Source organism: Podarcis filfolensis, assembly GCF_964270895.1.
Source record: "Podarcis filfolensis genome assembly, chromosome: 6".
NCBI classification, from domain to species: domain Eukaryota; kingdom Metazoa; phylum Chordata; class Lepidosauria; order Squamata; family Lacertidae; genus Podarcis; species Podarcis filfolensis.
Genome location: NC_139609.1, coordinates 38340358 through 38357127, shown reverse-complemented (window position 1 = coordinate 38357127; position 16770 = coordinate 38340358). Strand labels below are relative to the sequence as shown.

The 16770-nt window shown below is 39.4% G+C and overlaps 1 protein-coding gene and 1 long non-coding RNA gene across 3 annotated transcripts in view; one reads left to right on the top strand and one right to left on the bottom strand.

The window, feature by feature from the left end:
- Window positions 1–16770, bottom strand: part of LOC310765766 — a 48060-nt gene that overhangs the window by 3772 nt on the left and 27518 nt on the right. The window lies entirely within an intron of this gene.
- The window catches only part of LEPR (leptin receptor), a 58652-nt gene that overhangs the window by 28813 nt on the left and 13069 nt on the right, over window positions 1–16770 (top strand). For both annotated transcript variants that reach the window (XM_083621107.1, XM_083621108.1), the window contains exons 6-11: window positions 1932–2077; window positions 2957–3101; window positions 6516–6809; window positions 6896–7013; window positions 14089–14288; window positions 16418–16566. In XM_083621107.1, coding sequence (XP_083477233.1) covers window positions 1932–2077; window positions 2957–3101; window positions 6516–6809; window positions 6896–7013; window positions 14089–14288; window positions 16418–16566 — 1052 coding nt within the window. The remainder of the gene's footprint in view (window positions 1–1931; window positions 2078–2956; window positions 3102–6515; window positions 6810–6895; window positions 7014–14088; window positions 14289–16417; window positions 16567–16770) is intronic.

Below are 16770 nucleotides of genomic sequence, written 5' to 3'. Positions count from 1 at the left end.
ATCTTTTTTGTGATTAATTGAAACCTTTTAGAATGACCATTTCATGTTGCTTACAAATTAGGTTAATGCTTTTGAAAGATGATGGGATTATAGGAATAATGCCACAGTGATTCTTTCAAATCACATCACTGAGTGGCCTGCTACTTTAAAACTGTACTATCTAGCTTAATTATATCTAGAATCAAAAATGGCACTAGGTGGAGTTCATTTCACATCAAATTCTCTGTAAGGCCTTGAAGGAATATACTCTTGTGTGTACAATCAGTCCTCTGGACCACAGCCATTGACTACATCCAGTTAAGGTTGCAACCCTGTAACCCATATACAGTACCTAGGAGTAACTCCCATTGAACTCAGGGGGACATAGTTTTAAATAAACATGTATAGGACTGTGCTTTCAGTAAATGCTTGAATTGTACTTTAAGTCCTAATAGCAACTTTTAATTGTTTTCTTAGATGTATTTATTCACTGTTTATCATTTCGTAATACCCAACCAATATACAAGGCTAGAACCATAAAAAGATAAAAATCACTGAACAGAAAATACCAGTATGTATGGCTGGAATCACTCATCTGAAAGGGCCTGCCTGAACAAAACATCTTGAACAAGTTTCAGAAGCCTAGCATTGCCAGCATTCCTCTAACATCAAAATGGAAATCCAGAGGGTTGGTGCTAGAACACTAAAGGTGACCATGGAAACAGCTACAGGAGCATATGGTACCTCTACGAATAGCCCTCCTGAGGATTATAGAGACTGCACTGGTCCATGGAGGGAGTTAGACAGTCTCTCAGACAACCAGGGCCCATGTTTACAGATTAGCCTGGCAGCACATTGGCAGTCAGTGCAGTGCAACATGCTGTTGGTAGGTCTCTTAGGTCAGCTGCTTAGTAGCTGCATCCTGCACCAGCTGCATCTTCAAGACCAACCTTAAGGCGAAAGCCCCACAGAGTGCATTGCAGCAAAGCAATCTTGACATCCACCAGTGCATAGACCACTGTCTCCAAGCTATCCCTAACCAGTATGGCCATAGCTGCTGTACCAGCCAAAGTTGATAAAAGGCATTCCTAGCCGCTGAGGCCACCTGTACTTGAGTAACAAAGATGGAGCTAGGAGGATGCCCAGACTATGCACACACAGGTTTCCTTCAAAGGGAGTGCAAGTCCATCCAGCAGAGGCTACTGACCTTTCCAGGACATGGTAAACACTTGGCCACAGCACCCTAAGGGCCTCTGCTTATGGAATTTTGCATTCAAGATAGGATTGACTAAGAACCAAATGCATGTTTGCATTTAACATACGTGGCTTGCGTGTTTTTGTTTTTTTTAATTGTGGATTGACATTTAAGTCCCCTACAACATCCCCTCTGGCTTTTGTACAATTAAGGGAATGCTGTTAGTCACCCTGAGAATTAGAAAACATTATGCCATCCTTTTGCACTGTCTTTTTCATCACTGAAAGAAGCTCCTCACTTTTATTGCTTCACCACTACAACTGTAGGCTGAGGTTCCTTTTCATTGTTACATCCCAGCTATGAAGCCTCTCTTCCAAGCCTTCAAATGCTGAATGATAGAGGGATTCTGAATTAATTGTTTTTTCTTCTTTTGGAAACTGAACAAGCTGCCACCACAGCTCTTCCAGACCACAACTGCAACTCAGGAAAGCATTTATGAATATGTTGAAATACTTTCAGTGAACTGGGGCATGAGGCAGTAGGTTATCCTTCATAGCTTAAAGCCACGTAAGGTTAAAAAGCATGCTGCAGTTACTGTGTCACTTTGAAAGACGTTTTGCATCATTGTGTGTATGCATGTTAATGTATAATATGCATATATTATGAAAAATGAATATAAAATAAAAATGGGAATATAAGTGGCTATTCAGAGTAACCAGCATGCTTAAACTACCTTGTTGATTATAATGTTTTACAGTAAAGCCTGAACCTCCATCACATCTGCATATGGATATGACAGACGAAGGACAGTTAAAGATATCTTGGTCTCGCCCAGCATCAATATCATATCCACTTCAGTATGAAATAAAATGCTTTGCAAATTCAACTGAAAATGTTTGGCAGGTGATGCTTTTCTTGTTCCTAAATTCACTCTATGAAATAAGCAACCCAAAGATGAAAGTTAAGTTCTGATCTAGGAAATCCTTGTCTTAATATTAACAGCCCTGAACATTTCATTTGTGAGAATTTTGTAAAAATAATAATATCAATAATGCACTACAAAATTTCTGAACACGAATAGAACTATAGACTTTTTCATGTAACTAATAAAAACAATGATAGTTTCATATCATGGCATGGTCCATTGCTGCCAAAGTACTACTGAAATCAATTGAATTAAAGTGATCAAAGGGATTAAAACTGATGACTTGAGTTTTACTGGGTTGCACTAACATGGTTTGTGCTGTAAGGGCAGTGATGCACGAAATTATTACTGGTGGTTTTTTTTTGGTTTTTGGTTTGTTTTTTTTAAAAAGTGAGATTAAGGCAAAATTCACCTTTAATGGGACCACATGCCATTGGCCCAGCTCAAGCTACTTGTAAAAACTCACTCTCTGAATACATTTTGAACTCTCATGCTAAGCAAGCACAGTTTGGGCCAGAAACCAAACAGATGTGTGAGCAAATAGAAACCACTTCTGTGTGAACACATTAGGATTGACAATTCCACCTAATGATGTTCCCCATGTACATCAATCCAAAAACTACTGGGGGGGGAGGGTGACTTGAAAAGGAGATCTGGAAGAACCTCTATATGTACATGGAACTCCTACATGCAGTTCTTTGCATTATGGCCATAATAAGCCCACATCATATCTGGATGTAACCCCCCCCCCCGGAGGGAAGCTTTTCTCTAATTAATGTATGTCTTGGCTTCAAGTTAAAGTGGTGCAAGAGTGGCATTAATAGTGTTGTTCTGTTTGTTTTGACATAATTTAATAGGTGGTTGAGAAGACCATGGAAACGTCATTGATCATAAGCAATACACTATTTGATTCTTCATATGTAGTTCAAGTCCGATGCAAAAGCCTTTACGGACCAGGCCTTTGGAGTGATTGGAGCACACCTTATAATGTGAATCTACAAGGTTTGTCCCTGGTGGAAATCTGATTTGCTAGTACCGTGGAATGCAAAGAATGTACTAGGTGACCCTTGGGGTCCTGTCCAAGCCTACAATCCTATGAATCTCAACATATGATCATTATCTGTTTTGAAAAAACATATCCCTATTTATAAGGCGTGATGTATGAATACATGTTATAGGAATGATATATGTGTGTGGACTTTCTTCACCAGGCCAGGCTGGGTGGCACGGTTCTGCATCTGGAAACCACAGAACAAATCATACTTTCAAAGAGCAAAATGGTCAAAGAGTTCCTGGACATTTCTTACTTATCCAGTCACTATGCAAAACTGCTTTATGCACATAGATTTCCCCCACCTCCAAGCTCAGATTCTAGTTCTCTGAGGGCAGAGCCCAGTTAGAGGCACTGTGACCACTGAGTGGGAGAATGATACAAGGGATCCTTTTTTTAATGGGATATTCCCCCATGAGTTCCTTATCCCACTGAGAAGATGGGAAACTCTCCCACAAGTCTGGATGCTTCCAGGGGATCTACAGTATTATTATTATTATTATTATTATTATTATTATTATTATTATTATTATTATTTATTGATATACTGCCCTATTATTATTATTATTGATTGAATTTATATACTCCCCTATATCCACTGGTCTCAGAGCAGTCTACAGAATAAAAAAAAATACAAAACCACAAAATCCATAATTAAAATAAAAACAATAACAACCCAATAACCCCCCAAAAGACACCCCCCCCATTTTAAAAGGGCATAGGAAAGAAGGAGGCCAATTTTACTTTTCCCTCTATGAGCAAATAGCCATCCATTATTATGGTGGGGGGAAAGCACTTGGAGAACACCTTTTTTATGGAAACAGAAAGTGCTTAACTTCTCCACCTGTGAGTGGGCCAACCCCACTGACAGGCATCAGTGTGCATGGTGTGTCTGAAAGACGTGTCTCTTTCCCATTTTCTAAGGTAAGGAAAACTTTTAGGGTGACGGAAGGATGGGCTGTAATTTTTTCATGCTTTAGTTCTGGCATCAGGTTCAGGTGTGAGGAAGGAGAAAACACAATTCCTGTGCTTGTGAATAGGAAAGCATTTTTCAGTTTCTTTACAAGGTCTCAAGGGTATGTTCAGTTTGGATGTGCAGTCAAGGAAAAATAGTCCTGGACCCACTCCTTTGTCTGCCTCTCGCAATTGGCTTTCCGGACTCCATCCCATTTGCCAGTATATTGTAAGAATCAGTTTCTGGCAATGCACACAGAATGCATGGGAAACAATGTAGTAAAGGATTATAAGTCTCTAATGCATAAGATGAAATATTAATATTCAGCAAACATGTGCTTTACTGGTCACATACCATGTTGTGATGAGCATGACGAGAACCTTAGGAAGGGTAATATCTTCCCTGCAGGGAACTCAGATAGGGCTATTCTCTCAATGGCTAATTCTAGTGTTAAACCAATAGAAAAAGAATTAACCCATTAATGAAGTTGTGGCAGCAAAGAAGCTGTTTTGTATTCACCTCAGTGCATTAACACCAGAAGTACAAAATGCTGGAACTAAACAATTATATATTTATGTATTTAATTAGAATTATGTTCAGACCTATATTTAACACTGAAGGCTGTACTTAGTGTAAATTGGTAATGCTGCATATTGCAGTGCCTGGTTTGTGGGAACTCCCTCTGAACTGAACTGCACTGGAAATTTATTCTTTCATTAAAGAGTTACTATGCAGGAGTCAGCAAGCTAACCCTTTATAGTGAAACACTTCATTGTAGTATTTTGCCAATTAGTGATCAAATTGGGTTACTCTGGCTGTGTTTTGTCACCCACCAAAGGATTAAGACCAGTGCTATTTTTCCACAAGAAGAGGTGCCAGAACTCACCATGAACACCTCCATCATTCGCTTAGAATGGCAATGGCACCCACCTGGGAAGTGCCAGGACTAAGTTCCAAAAAATAAACCCTGATTAGGACACTAGGGACAACTGTGCCTCAATACAATTATTTAACTGTTTTTTTGGTGTGACATGCACCCTAACCTGGGAGTACTAGAATCTGAGCTTGGAGCATATGGACATTTGACATAAATGTTTCCATACTATGATCACTTATAGTGATCGCTTGTATTATGATGTTCTGTATCTGCACTGTGTTTGTGTGTTTGTTTTGGAGTCCTCTTGAAGAATAGTATGTGCATAGCTGTGGGCACCAAAGCGGCACTGAGTTGCTAAAACCTCTATCTATCTATCCATCATCATCTATCTATCTATTTATCTGTATCTATCTATCTATATCTATCTATCTATCTATCTATCTATCTATCTATCTATCTATCTATCATCTATCTATCTATCTATCATCTATCTATCTATCTATCTATCATCTATTTATCTATTTCATGTACACCCCAACTTTTCCCCAAGGATCTCAAAGTGGTGTACATAGTTCCCTGCCTTCCCATTTTATAACAACCCTGTGAGGTACATTAGGTTGAGAGTGAGTGAATAGCCTATGGTCACCCAGTGAGCTTCATGGCAGAGTGGGAATTTAAACCCAGGTTTCCTAGGTCCTAGTCTGACACCCTCGCCGCTACACCACACTGGTCCTCTTAAACTGACAAAATGGTTTCTCCTTCATAGAGTGGTATACAATACAGAAAAACTCTGAGCTCTTTTTTCAATGTATGACTCCTTTTCCAGTACATGTGCATGCCATTTCTTGTTTGCTGTTCTCTGTATCTTATGTATGCTTTCACTGAATACTTAAATTGACTGAACCTTCCACCTGTAGCTAAAAATTTTACACACACATACAGTGTTTTTTTCTATAAAAAATGTTGAGGAAGTACTCTCATTTTGACTCAAGAAAATCACCATTTTATAGTTCAAATCGGGAAAAGTAAATACAGTAAATGGACAAAAGTACAAAGAGTCACAAAATGTTTAGGGTATGCATCCCCCTGCATCCTCCCAGAAAAAAAATCACTGTGTGTGTGTGTGTGTGTGTATATATATATATATATTCATTTCTTTAACAAAATTTATATACGACTTGATTGTAATAAAACCTTGAAGTGGTCTACAAAATAAAACACTGAAATTATCAATAAAAGACAGTTAAAGAAAGATGATTTGACAACAACAAATTTCATTTCAAAAACAAATGAAAATCAACAATAAGCTAAAAACAGACTAAAACACATGTGACAGGTTGGATAAGTAATCTTAAACACTACAATTAAGAAGAAAAGGGATATTCATTGTTTTCTATTGTAAATTATCATTAGCACTCATTATATATATTTTGAAAGTTTACTGCACTGCATACATTTTGGTATGTGATTGTTTTCTTCCAATTTATAATGTTTGTCTCTATTGTCTTTTTTCCACTTTGTTTCTTGTAACAGAAGTCATGTATTTCCCTTCAAAAATCCTGGCAAGTGTTGGAACAAATGTTTCCTTTTATTGTATTTACAAAACCAAAGATAAAGTAATCTCATCGGAGAAGATAGTCTGGTGGTTAAATTTAGCAAAAGAAATCCCTAGGCATCAGTACACACTTGTGAATGACTACATTGGCAAAGTAACGCTTGTCAACTTAAATGCAATGAAGCCTGGAGGGAATTTCCTCTTTAATGCCTTATACTGTTGTAATGAAAACAAGGAATGTAATCACCGTTATGCTGAATTATATATAATAGGTAAGATTCCTGCTTATTTTTAAATTAATGTTGGTAAATCCATTTTTTCTTAGATTTTCTGTTGATTAAGTCTGTCTTTCAAATAGATGTTAATATCAGCATCACATGTGAAACATATGGCAACTTGCAAAAAATGACTTGCAGATGGTCCACCAACACAGACCCACTGCTTTTGGAGAGCACTTTGCTGTTGAGATACTACAGGTACATGTTCATTTTAATCTGATGTTTTGTGAAAAGGTGCCACATTGGAAATGGTGGTGGATAAAAGCATGAAGCAAATAAATGCAGTTGAGCCTAGGATTTTTGCTAGACCAAAGAGGAAAGAGGTGGAAAGTCTTATAATCAGGAAGCTTAGTTTGGGAATTATTTTTTTATAAGTCTTTCCCCTGTTTCCAGTCTGGTGTGATCTTAATGGCAATGTTTAGGCTAAATGTTTATCTCATATACTGAGGTCCCAGGTTTGAGATTTACTAGTAGGGTTGCCATATTTCAAAAAGTAAAAACCAGGACACCCCAAAAGTTTTTGAGCTTTTTTAAGGAATTGACCGTATGAACGTATGGCAGCCCTATTCACTAGAGACTTCATTCCTGATACTGCTGAGCACGCTTACTCATTGTGAAGATATTATTGGCTCTTTGGCTCTATCACATCAGACTTTGCTTGGAGGAGGGGACTAAATCCAGGCATTCCCATGCTCCATTATCACTTGCATCAAGTGATCAGCTCTCTGATAGGACATTACTGACTCTGTGTTCAGGGGTCAGTACAAGGATTTAATCCAGCTAAAATTATTGCTAAGTCCTATTAAAATGAGACATACATTACTGGTAGTTGCTACTCACTCCTTCCATTGCTTATAGTAGGACTTAAGCCATTGTCTTCTGAAGAGTGAGTAACTGACAATTTTCATTGTCAAGATTGCGTCAGCTAGACTCCTGAAAATGTCTGACAGAAGGTCTTGAATAATATCTATTCTTTAGAAGCTAAAGTGATTACTGATATTGTTTTGGGGATCAGTTCAAAACAGATGGTGTCCAGTTTAAAAATCCAAAATGACCAGTGTTGAAGGAACACTTCCACCCATATACTCCCTATTGTGCCTTGAGGGGGCCTGGTTTATTATCTCCTTTTTTCAGGAAGCACAGTTATAAGTAACAAGTTGTTGGGCCTTCTCTAAGTAGCATGTCACCTCTGGAATTCTCTACAGGAGATGTGTAAGTAGTTGTCTCTAAGTCATAGTTCTAGTGTTCTGTCAAATCTGGGCCACTGTTTTTATCTCATGCATCAATTTCACCAATGAGAACAACTTTAAACTATGCTTAGTTCAAACAAGCTAGAATCAAGCCATGGTGTATCATTCTGGCTTCTTCACTAACCATTGTATCAACTAACAACAGTCATCCAAGTCCAGACATAACATGGAGCTGTGGTTAGTTTAAGACTGATCTCACAGCCATGGCAGGATAGAAGGGGAGTAGAGCATATCTCTCTGGTAGCACTTAGGCTGGTGTAGACAATACTGAACTAGTTGCACCAATGGTACAGTTTAGTATAAAGCAGCTTCATATGTTCCTATGTGCCTAAGATTAATCCATGCATGTTTAGGTAATGTGAAGCCATGCCAGAATTATGTCTGAACTGGCCCATAGTTTCTAAATCACCATAATCTTGTATCACTGCAACACTGCACATAGTTCAGATAGAGACAATGTGTAGCAAACAAAGCAAATCCCTTGATCTTTACACTGATTGAAATTTTGCAGGTGAAATTCTGCAACGCTTTTCCAACCGGAGGTCAGTCATGAGTTGATGTTTATTCTTCCCTTGATGCTGGTAGTTGAAATATACTTTTCATAAAAAAATAAAAAAATCCTGTGCTAAATCTTCAGAGAGAATTGTACTGATTTAATCTGCATTTGTTTGTCTGACATTAAGAGGGAAAATACAGCTAAATATGCCACTGAGGGGCCAATTAAATAAGCAATTTCCTTTCTGGCTGCCTGCTTGAAAGGTTTATGTGCCACAGGTATGTCTGGTCATTCTAATAATATAGAATATACTTTCAGTACTTTAAAAAAACAACAACCAATCAGCCAATTTAAGACTCACCCATATATAGTGCTTCTGTCAAAGCAACTCCCTAGTTCCATTCCTCCGGGTTGAATACAATAACCACCATGCATATTTCTCCTTTTACTAACCACAGTGCTACTTATGCCTGTGCATACTTGGTTGGTAGTGGGTTAAAGGTTAAGAACCAGTGGCCCAGCTCACACATCACATTAAACCATAGTTTGTTTTTAACTATGGTTTAATGTGAATGAGCACCAGGATAGTACACTTGGTCAGACAGTCTCACTGCACTCCTCCCTCCTGCTGCTCCAGGAAACAAGCCAGAGTGTAGAGAACTGAACCTGGGCTCATGGTTTGTTTCACCCAAGAACAATTTTTGTTTATGTAGTTGTTGACGTTCATCTGTCTTGGAAGATAATGGAAAAGTACACCTTCAGGGGTAAAGTAGAATTGTTGGAGAGTTTCAGGGTTTGTGGCTGTGAAGACCAATACAGAAGAGACATGTTGTATTGTAGGTGTGCAGATGAAGATATCTAGTTTTGCTGCTACAGGTTCAACATGGCGTTTCTTCTCTCTGTGTTTCTTCCAAAAGTCATTCCTCCTCTGGTCACTGTTGTGAATATACTACAACCTGTCTGTCTCCAGACTGCAATAGTCTGCAAGGGATTCCTGTATGGCGAGGTTAATGTTGCCAGCCTTCATGTCATGTTTGCAGGCATCTTTGTAATGCAGAGTTGGTCTGCTAACAGCCCTAATGTGGAAGCTAGCTGCTCTCCCTTGGGGATCCTGCCATCTTCCATTCTGTGGACATGACCAAGCCACAGTAGATGTCGCTTAGAACATACTGGAAAGGAGGTCTTAGGAGAGCACATTTGTTTAAGACTCTATCCTGCCATGTGATGCCCAAAATCTTCCTGACACAAAGATATGGAAGGCATTGTGGCATTGCTCCTGGTGGGTGTAAGTTGCCCATGACCCATTTCCATAAAGCAGCATGCTCAAAAAGCAAGCCTGGTAGACCTTCACCTTGCTATGTTTGGTTATGACAAACCAACCAACCAACCAACCAACCAACCAACCAACCACAAGTTCAGGTTCAAAGGTCCCAGCAAGCCAAAGCTTGCATTGTTTCATGTCAGCAACAGGGCCAGATAACTTTTCAGTAATATGCACATTAAACCATAGTTTCTTTTTATCTATTTTTTAAATGTAACATTCAAAGCAGATGTTTGCAGAAGGATTCCAGAGACCCATATGAACTTACCTATTATGTTCCCAGTTGGACATTTTATATCACTGAGTGCCAACTCCCCTTTTACACTAGCTCAGTACTTGGTTATGTCTGCTGTGTGTCACTGAACATAGGTTTGCTATGAAGTCTTAGTTGGAACTGTGGCCACAGTCATTTGGATTGCTAATTCTTATTTGATCAGAAGTGGGTGAACCTGCTAGGTGGGTTGAAAACACTTGCAGGGCACAATGGACATATTTCTAACCAGAGGCAAGCAGTATGAAATAGACTAATGTTTATCAAAGCATGAGCTGGGTTATTCTAAGGGAGCACATATACTTGCTGCCAAAGTGGAGTGAGTAAACAGGAGCTCACAAGTGTTTTGTTTTGTTTTTGAATAAGCTATGACTATACTGAGAGGCAAAACAGAGCCATGTGAGTGTAAGACAAAGTGGGAGGTCTAGACAGCTACTCAGCTTCACTGGGTGTATGCTAAGGAACTGTGCTTTTATAATATCAAAGACCAATATGGAGCTTGTTGGGGGACAGTCATATCCAGAGATGTCTATGTGCATGTGCAAAGCACTTCACCTTGCCCTGGGGGTGGTGGGGAAGATTCCTCACCCCACCCCACAACTCCATTCTCTCATGCCTCTTGGTGTGCTGCTCTGGAATAGCCTCTGACCTTTTGAGAACAGCAAAGTAATGCCACTAGAAGACGCAGAAAACCATTTGCAGTGCTTTGGATGCCTGCTTATGAGTCAATATGTTTTTAACGGTGGTACATTTGGAGACAAAGCATGGCGTTTAGCAGTGACAATCTATGGCATAATGAGCTGGGAAGCTGCCAGGTAAACCTGCCTATCAAAATACAAACGTGGCAGTGTTTACATTCCTACTTCTAAGTGTACTGTCAAAATGCAGGCCAAATGTGTCTTTATAGTAGAACCTCTACTTATGACCGCCTCTACTTGGGCCTGATCCAAGTTGCGACTGTGGCAAACTCGGAAGTAAATACTTGGTTTGCCGCAATTTGCCCATGCGCAGAAGTGTGCTGCCGCCAAATGCGCCTGTGCACAATGGCACTTCTACCACCAACCGGATTGACTTACGGATGGACCTCTGGAACTGATTATGTCCATAAGTAGAGGTTCCACTGTATATCCTAGTCATTCATTCACTGGGCGTTTCTCAAATTACAGTGGTGTTCCACCCCAAAAACACATACTGTACTTGGGAAGCATGTGAGAGGCAACACTGTTGGACTTGATTTAATGAAGCTATAACACCAGGTTGCTAACATTTCACAAAGATCCACTGCAATTAGCATACTGTTACCATTTGTTATGAGCTGAGAATTTGTCAAATGAACCAGTGTGGTGCAGTACTTAAGAGTATTGGGCTCATATGTGAGAAAACCCGTTCAAATCCCTTCTTATGGGAAATCTGGGAAAGCCTTTCAGCCTAACTCACTCTCAAGTTTATTCTGCACTTGCAGACCCAGATCTGAGCATCTCCTAGAATTGAAGGGATACATATGTCATTCAGCCCACAGATATCTGGCACTGACAACCTTCTGGCGGTTCCCACACTGCAAGAAGTGAAGCTACAGGGAACCAGGCAGGGGGCCTTCTTGGTGGTGGTACCCACCTCATGGAATGCCCTCAGATGTTAAGTAAATGAGTAATTATATAACATTTAGGAAACATCTGAAGGCCGCCCTGTATAGGGAAGCTTTTTAAGGTTTAATGTTTTACTGTGTTTTATATATGCTAGAAGCCAGCCAGAGTGGTTGGGGCAACCCAGCCAGATGGGCAGAGTACAAATTAGTAGTAGCAGCAGCAGCAGTAGTAACATGTCAATTCTGATGTTTCCTGCCAGGGAAAGGAGTATTAGATTTGGCTCAAAGCTGCTTGGCTGTGGGATCTCTGGGTAGGCTCTCTCAGAACCTTAGTTCCCCACCTTCAAAATGAAATTATTATTTACCTACTTCACAGTAATTGTGAAGAAGAATAAGACAAAGGATTGTGAAGTATTCTGTGTGCGAGAAATGCTTTATAAAAATAAATACAAGTTTTATTTAAAAATTGAGGGTAACATATAGCCCTGAATAATTTTTGTTCATGAGTGCACACACAAATGAAAATATGCTACCAATGAGCGAGAAGGAAATTAAGAAACTTGTCTCTTCCCCAGTTTCCACAGCCTGCAAAAAAGTGTACAAAGAGAATAGTATAGCTAATTCATGTTTTACAAAAATTACTCAAGAATCTGTATTTTGAGCTATCCATCTACCTTGAGAGATTCCAGATAGAATTGGTAGTTTTGATTCTTTATAGCAGAAATGGGGAACCTGGGATCCCCCAAGTATTCATGGGTTACAGCTCCCATCATTCCTGACCATTGACCATGCTGGCTCAGCTGATGGGAACTGAAGTCCAACAACATCTGGAAGGCCCCAGATTACCCACCCCTGCTTTCCAACACGCTCTTAGGCCAGTATTAGAATAATTCATTCATATTCCCAACAAGATGTACATTAGAGCCAGTTATTATTATTATTTTTTGTGTGGCAGGGTTCCCAGTGACTTAAAAAAGCTGCAAGGCATGCTCTTTTTCTAGTGAAATTGCCAATACATTGCCCATTGTTGAATGACTAATGTGAAACTGAATAGGAGCTGGGCACATCTTAATTTCAGAAAGACTTCAAACTCTTGGCTTGGTCAAGTGGGGCAAATCACATCTGTGATGTAAAACATTAATGTAGGGAAGGTTTGTACAGGTGTCTGCTTGCGAGACGGATATGGATCTGTCACAAGGTCTGTGCATTTACATCTATCTTGTAATAGGTACATTAAGAACCTTTTTTAATGATTGTTTGAGTAGCCATGACCTAAAATGGAAATGGAGAGCAGCCTTGCTTAGCCTAAAGTACAATGACCAAGGTTGCAAACTGATGTGTTCCTGCAAAATTTGCCCTGCTCAGGTTGAATGTTTTGTTTGTTAGTTCCTTAGACTACAGCTCAATAGTGCTTAATTTCTAAAATGAGAGGTACTGAGATCCAAATAGACTTACCAAAGGGATAGTCAATGTGGTACCCACCAGATGTTGTTGGACTACAGTTCCCATAATCCCTATGAGGCAGTTCAAAGTGAATTAATACACATTACCATCGGAAGAGGGGATCCCTGTAAGAGTATTAAACCTGGAGATTAAAATTACCTAAATGCACCACTGGCTTCAGGCAGTGTGGGACAAGGCAGTGATGCAGAGAACAGGTAAAAGAACATGGTGGGGATAGCAATGGCTTCAGTCTAGGCCCAAGCCTTGAAGCATGTTAATATGAGGGTGCCATTTCAATGCAAAGAATAACCCACAGCAATGTCAGTATAAGCTCATTACCTTTTTGAGGTTCCATTCACTGACCTGGAAGGCTGTAACATCCCCCCGCCCCCCGCCATGGAAAGTGGTTATAGGTAGCCAGTGGGGAGATATAAACCTTCGCTTGCTTCATCTATTTTGCATTCAAAATATCACAAGAATTTCCCTTGGATAAGCCCGACTTCTGTTTTGCAAGAGAATTCAGTCCCGCTTGCAAATCTAGCACCATGATACCTTTCATAAGCAAAAATATGTTGGTGAAAAAGGTAATTTAACAGCAAAGAATAATTATATGTATGAGTTGTTATTCCCTTTTCAGTGTTCACAGGGATTGTTTTGGTTTTGGGAACCATTTTTAAATGACTGATTCTGAAAGAGATATTTAGTCCATTTCAGCTGAGTAGGCAGAGAGAAATTCTTAAAAACAATTATTGTTAAATTGATGGGTAAAAAACATGGTGTTTGAGGGCTTTCTCATCTGTATTAGTTTTTTTTACAGCATATACAAATGACAGTTTTGCATTGTTAATCTCCAGATGCATATAATCTCATAGCTAAACTGAAAACAATGTTTTCATGTCTTTTTAAGGAGTGATGTGTATTGTACAGAGTCTCCAAGTATGCCTTCTGATTCGGAGGTAAAAGAATGCACTTCACAGAGGAATAATTCTTACGAGTGCATTTTTCAGCCTTTTTATCTCCTGTCTGGATACACAATGTGGATAGAGATTAAGCACTCACTGGGGACAGTGACATCACCACCAGTGTGTATCCTTCCAAAAGAAGTAGGTAAGTGAAAAAAATTTCTGAGAATGGATCATTGATAAGTTTGGGCCTCCCAAGGTCTCCTAGCCCAGGGCCTCCAGTTGCTTAAATCTGGGCCTGCCTGCGACCTTCTGCATGAGGGGTAGATGACTCTACCTACCACTGAGCTATGGCCATCCCCCCTGGTGCTTTTGTACCCACAGGTTGCAGTATATTGCCTTTCTCAAGGGACTTGGGCATGCTATCCAATTCATTAGGGGTTTCTTTCAAACGATGTTGCCAAGGAAAAGTAGTTTGTAAAGTAGCTTTTCACTTTTGTAGTATACCAATAGCTTTTAAGAGGAGGGGGGATTTTGGGCCCTAACCACACTTTCAAGATGCATATAATATGGAAAATCCCAGCTATTCCACAGTAATTCAGACTTTCATTTGAAAACTGTAAATTACAGAGCTATAATATGCTTCCTTCTCGCATAAGTGCCTTTGTGCCTCCCCCTCCAGTTCCTTATCTCCCCCACCCCATACACACACACTATGGTCTCTTCTCTAAGCATTTGTTTTTCTTATGGTATTTAAATTATCCAGTCAATGATGGTGAGCTTGTGTGGTAGCCAGTGACAGCTGGTTTTATTAAAACTGAAAGAAAATTAAGTGTATGAACTACCATGGCATGCAATAACAAGATATTTCCAACAATGGCTTTAATTTTCAATATTCCTCATCTCCTTTTCCATTTTCCATCGCTTCCTTGTTACTTTTCCCCTGTTATAACTTGTCTCCAACTGAATATATACATTCATAGGGAGTGCCATATATCCCCAAACTACACCCAGTTCATATGTATTCTCAGCTCCTTGGTGATGATACCCAACATTTCAGATGGCATGTATCATACCCAACATTTCAGATGGCATGTGGAATAGAATGTAAAGAATTATGAACATTTTGAAAAGAAAAGCTGTTAGTAACTATGAAGTGTCCATGGCTTTAAACTGGGGTGGTACCACCCTAGTTATGGAATATGCCCTCCACAGTGAGGCTCACATGCTACCTATATTAAGATATTTTTGATACCAAATGAAGACCTTTTTATTCTCCCTGTGTTTTTACATTTTAGACTTCTGCTTCAGTGGATTGTTTTATTGTGATTGAGATTGTTTTATTAAGATTGTTTTATTGAGAGGAGACCCACTGAAATGAATGGGCCTAACTTAGTTATGTCCATTAGTTTCAATGGATCTGTTCTGTGTAAAACTTAGTTGAATGCCACACAGTATATTTTAGCCCTTGAAACCATAGTTTAGTCCCGTTGTATTTCTTTCTCTCTCTCTCTCTCTCTCTCTCTTACACCCACACCCCGGCCATCCTTGTGCTTGCTTTTTTTAAACTGGTATTGAAAAACATATCAAAATTACTGAAGTACATACAAAACAGTTCTTGCATGAAGGAGTGCCTCTCCTCATACATCAGTCATCCCTACATCAGGCTCTCTTAAGATCTTCAGAGGAGGCTCTTTTCTATGTTCCATTGCCGGTGCAAGTTATTAATGTTGTGGTGAGGAAGACAGCCTCTCTTTTGTGATGGCACCACAGCTGCGGAATGTTCTCCTCATAGAAGCATAACTGGTGCCAGTGTTGCACTAATTATTGGCTCCTAGTTATCTATCTACCCAGGCATCTTAATGTCTTATACTTGTGATTGTTGAAGTACTCTGCTGATTTGGCTGTCCCTGTTTCTTTCTATGTTATTTGCTTTGCTGCATTATTTTGGCCTGTCCCACTTTGTTCCATGTCCCTGTATAGCAAGCTGGCATCAGAATGAGCCAACATGGTGTCCTTCAGATGTTTATGGACCACTCTGACACCATCCCCGATCACAGGCCTTGCCGCCTAAGGATGATGAGAGCTGGAGTCCAACAACACTTGTAGGGCACCATTTTGGGTACCCAGTGTATAGATGATGGTCAAGCTATAAATATTTTTAACAAAATGTAATAAATGAATTGTTAAGAAGACAGGATACAGCTATAATGAATATTAAAAAAAATACATTGCTCTAATGCCAGTATGGTAAGGAAGAACTGACACACAGCTTTATAGGATTCTATTAGAGACCTCATAAACCAGTCAAATTTATTTTGTTTAACTTTCTAGTGAAGCCGTTTTCTCCCTCCAGTGTCAAAGCAGAAATTACAGGGGAAGCAGGACTGCTGAATGTGAGCTGGAAAAACCCAGAACTTCCAAAGAATGATCTCCAGTTTCAGATTCGGTATGCTGTCAACGGAACAGAAATTGCCTGGGAGGTATGGCCACACTTAATCTTTATATATATATATATATATATATATATATATATATATATATATATATAATATTTTTTATTAATTTTAACATATGAATTATAATACATACCACAAAACTTCACCACTTGTACAGTCTTTTTATGGACTCCCATCAGCACCTCTGATGATCCCCCGTTTTGACCACTTCTTATGCATCTCTTAAAT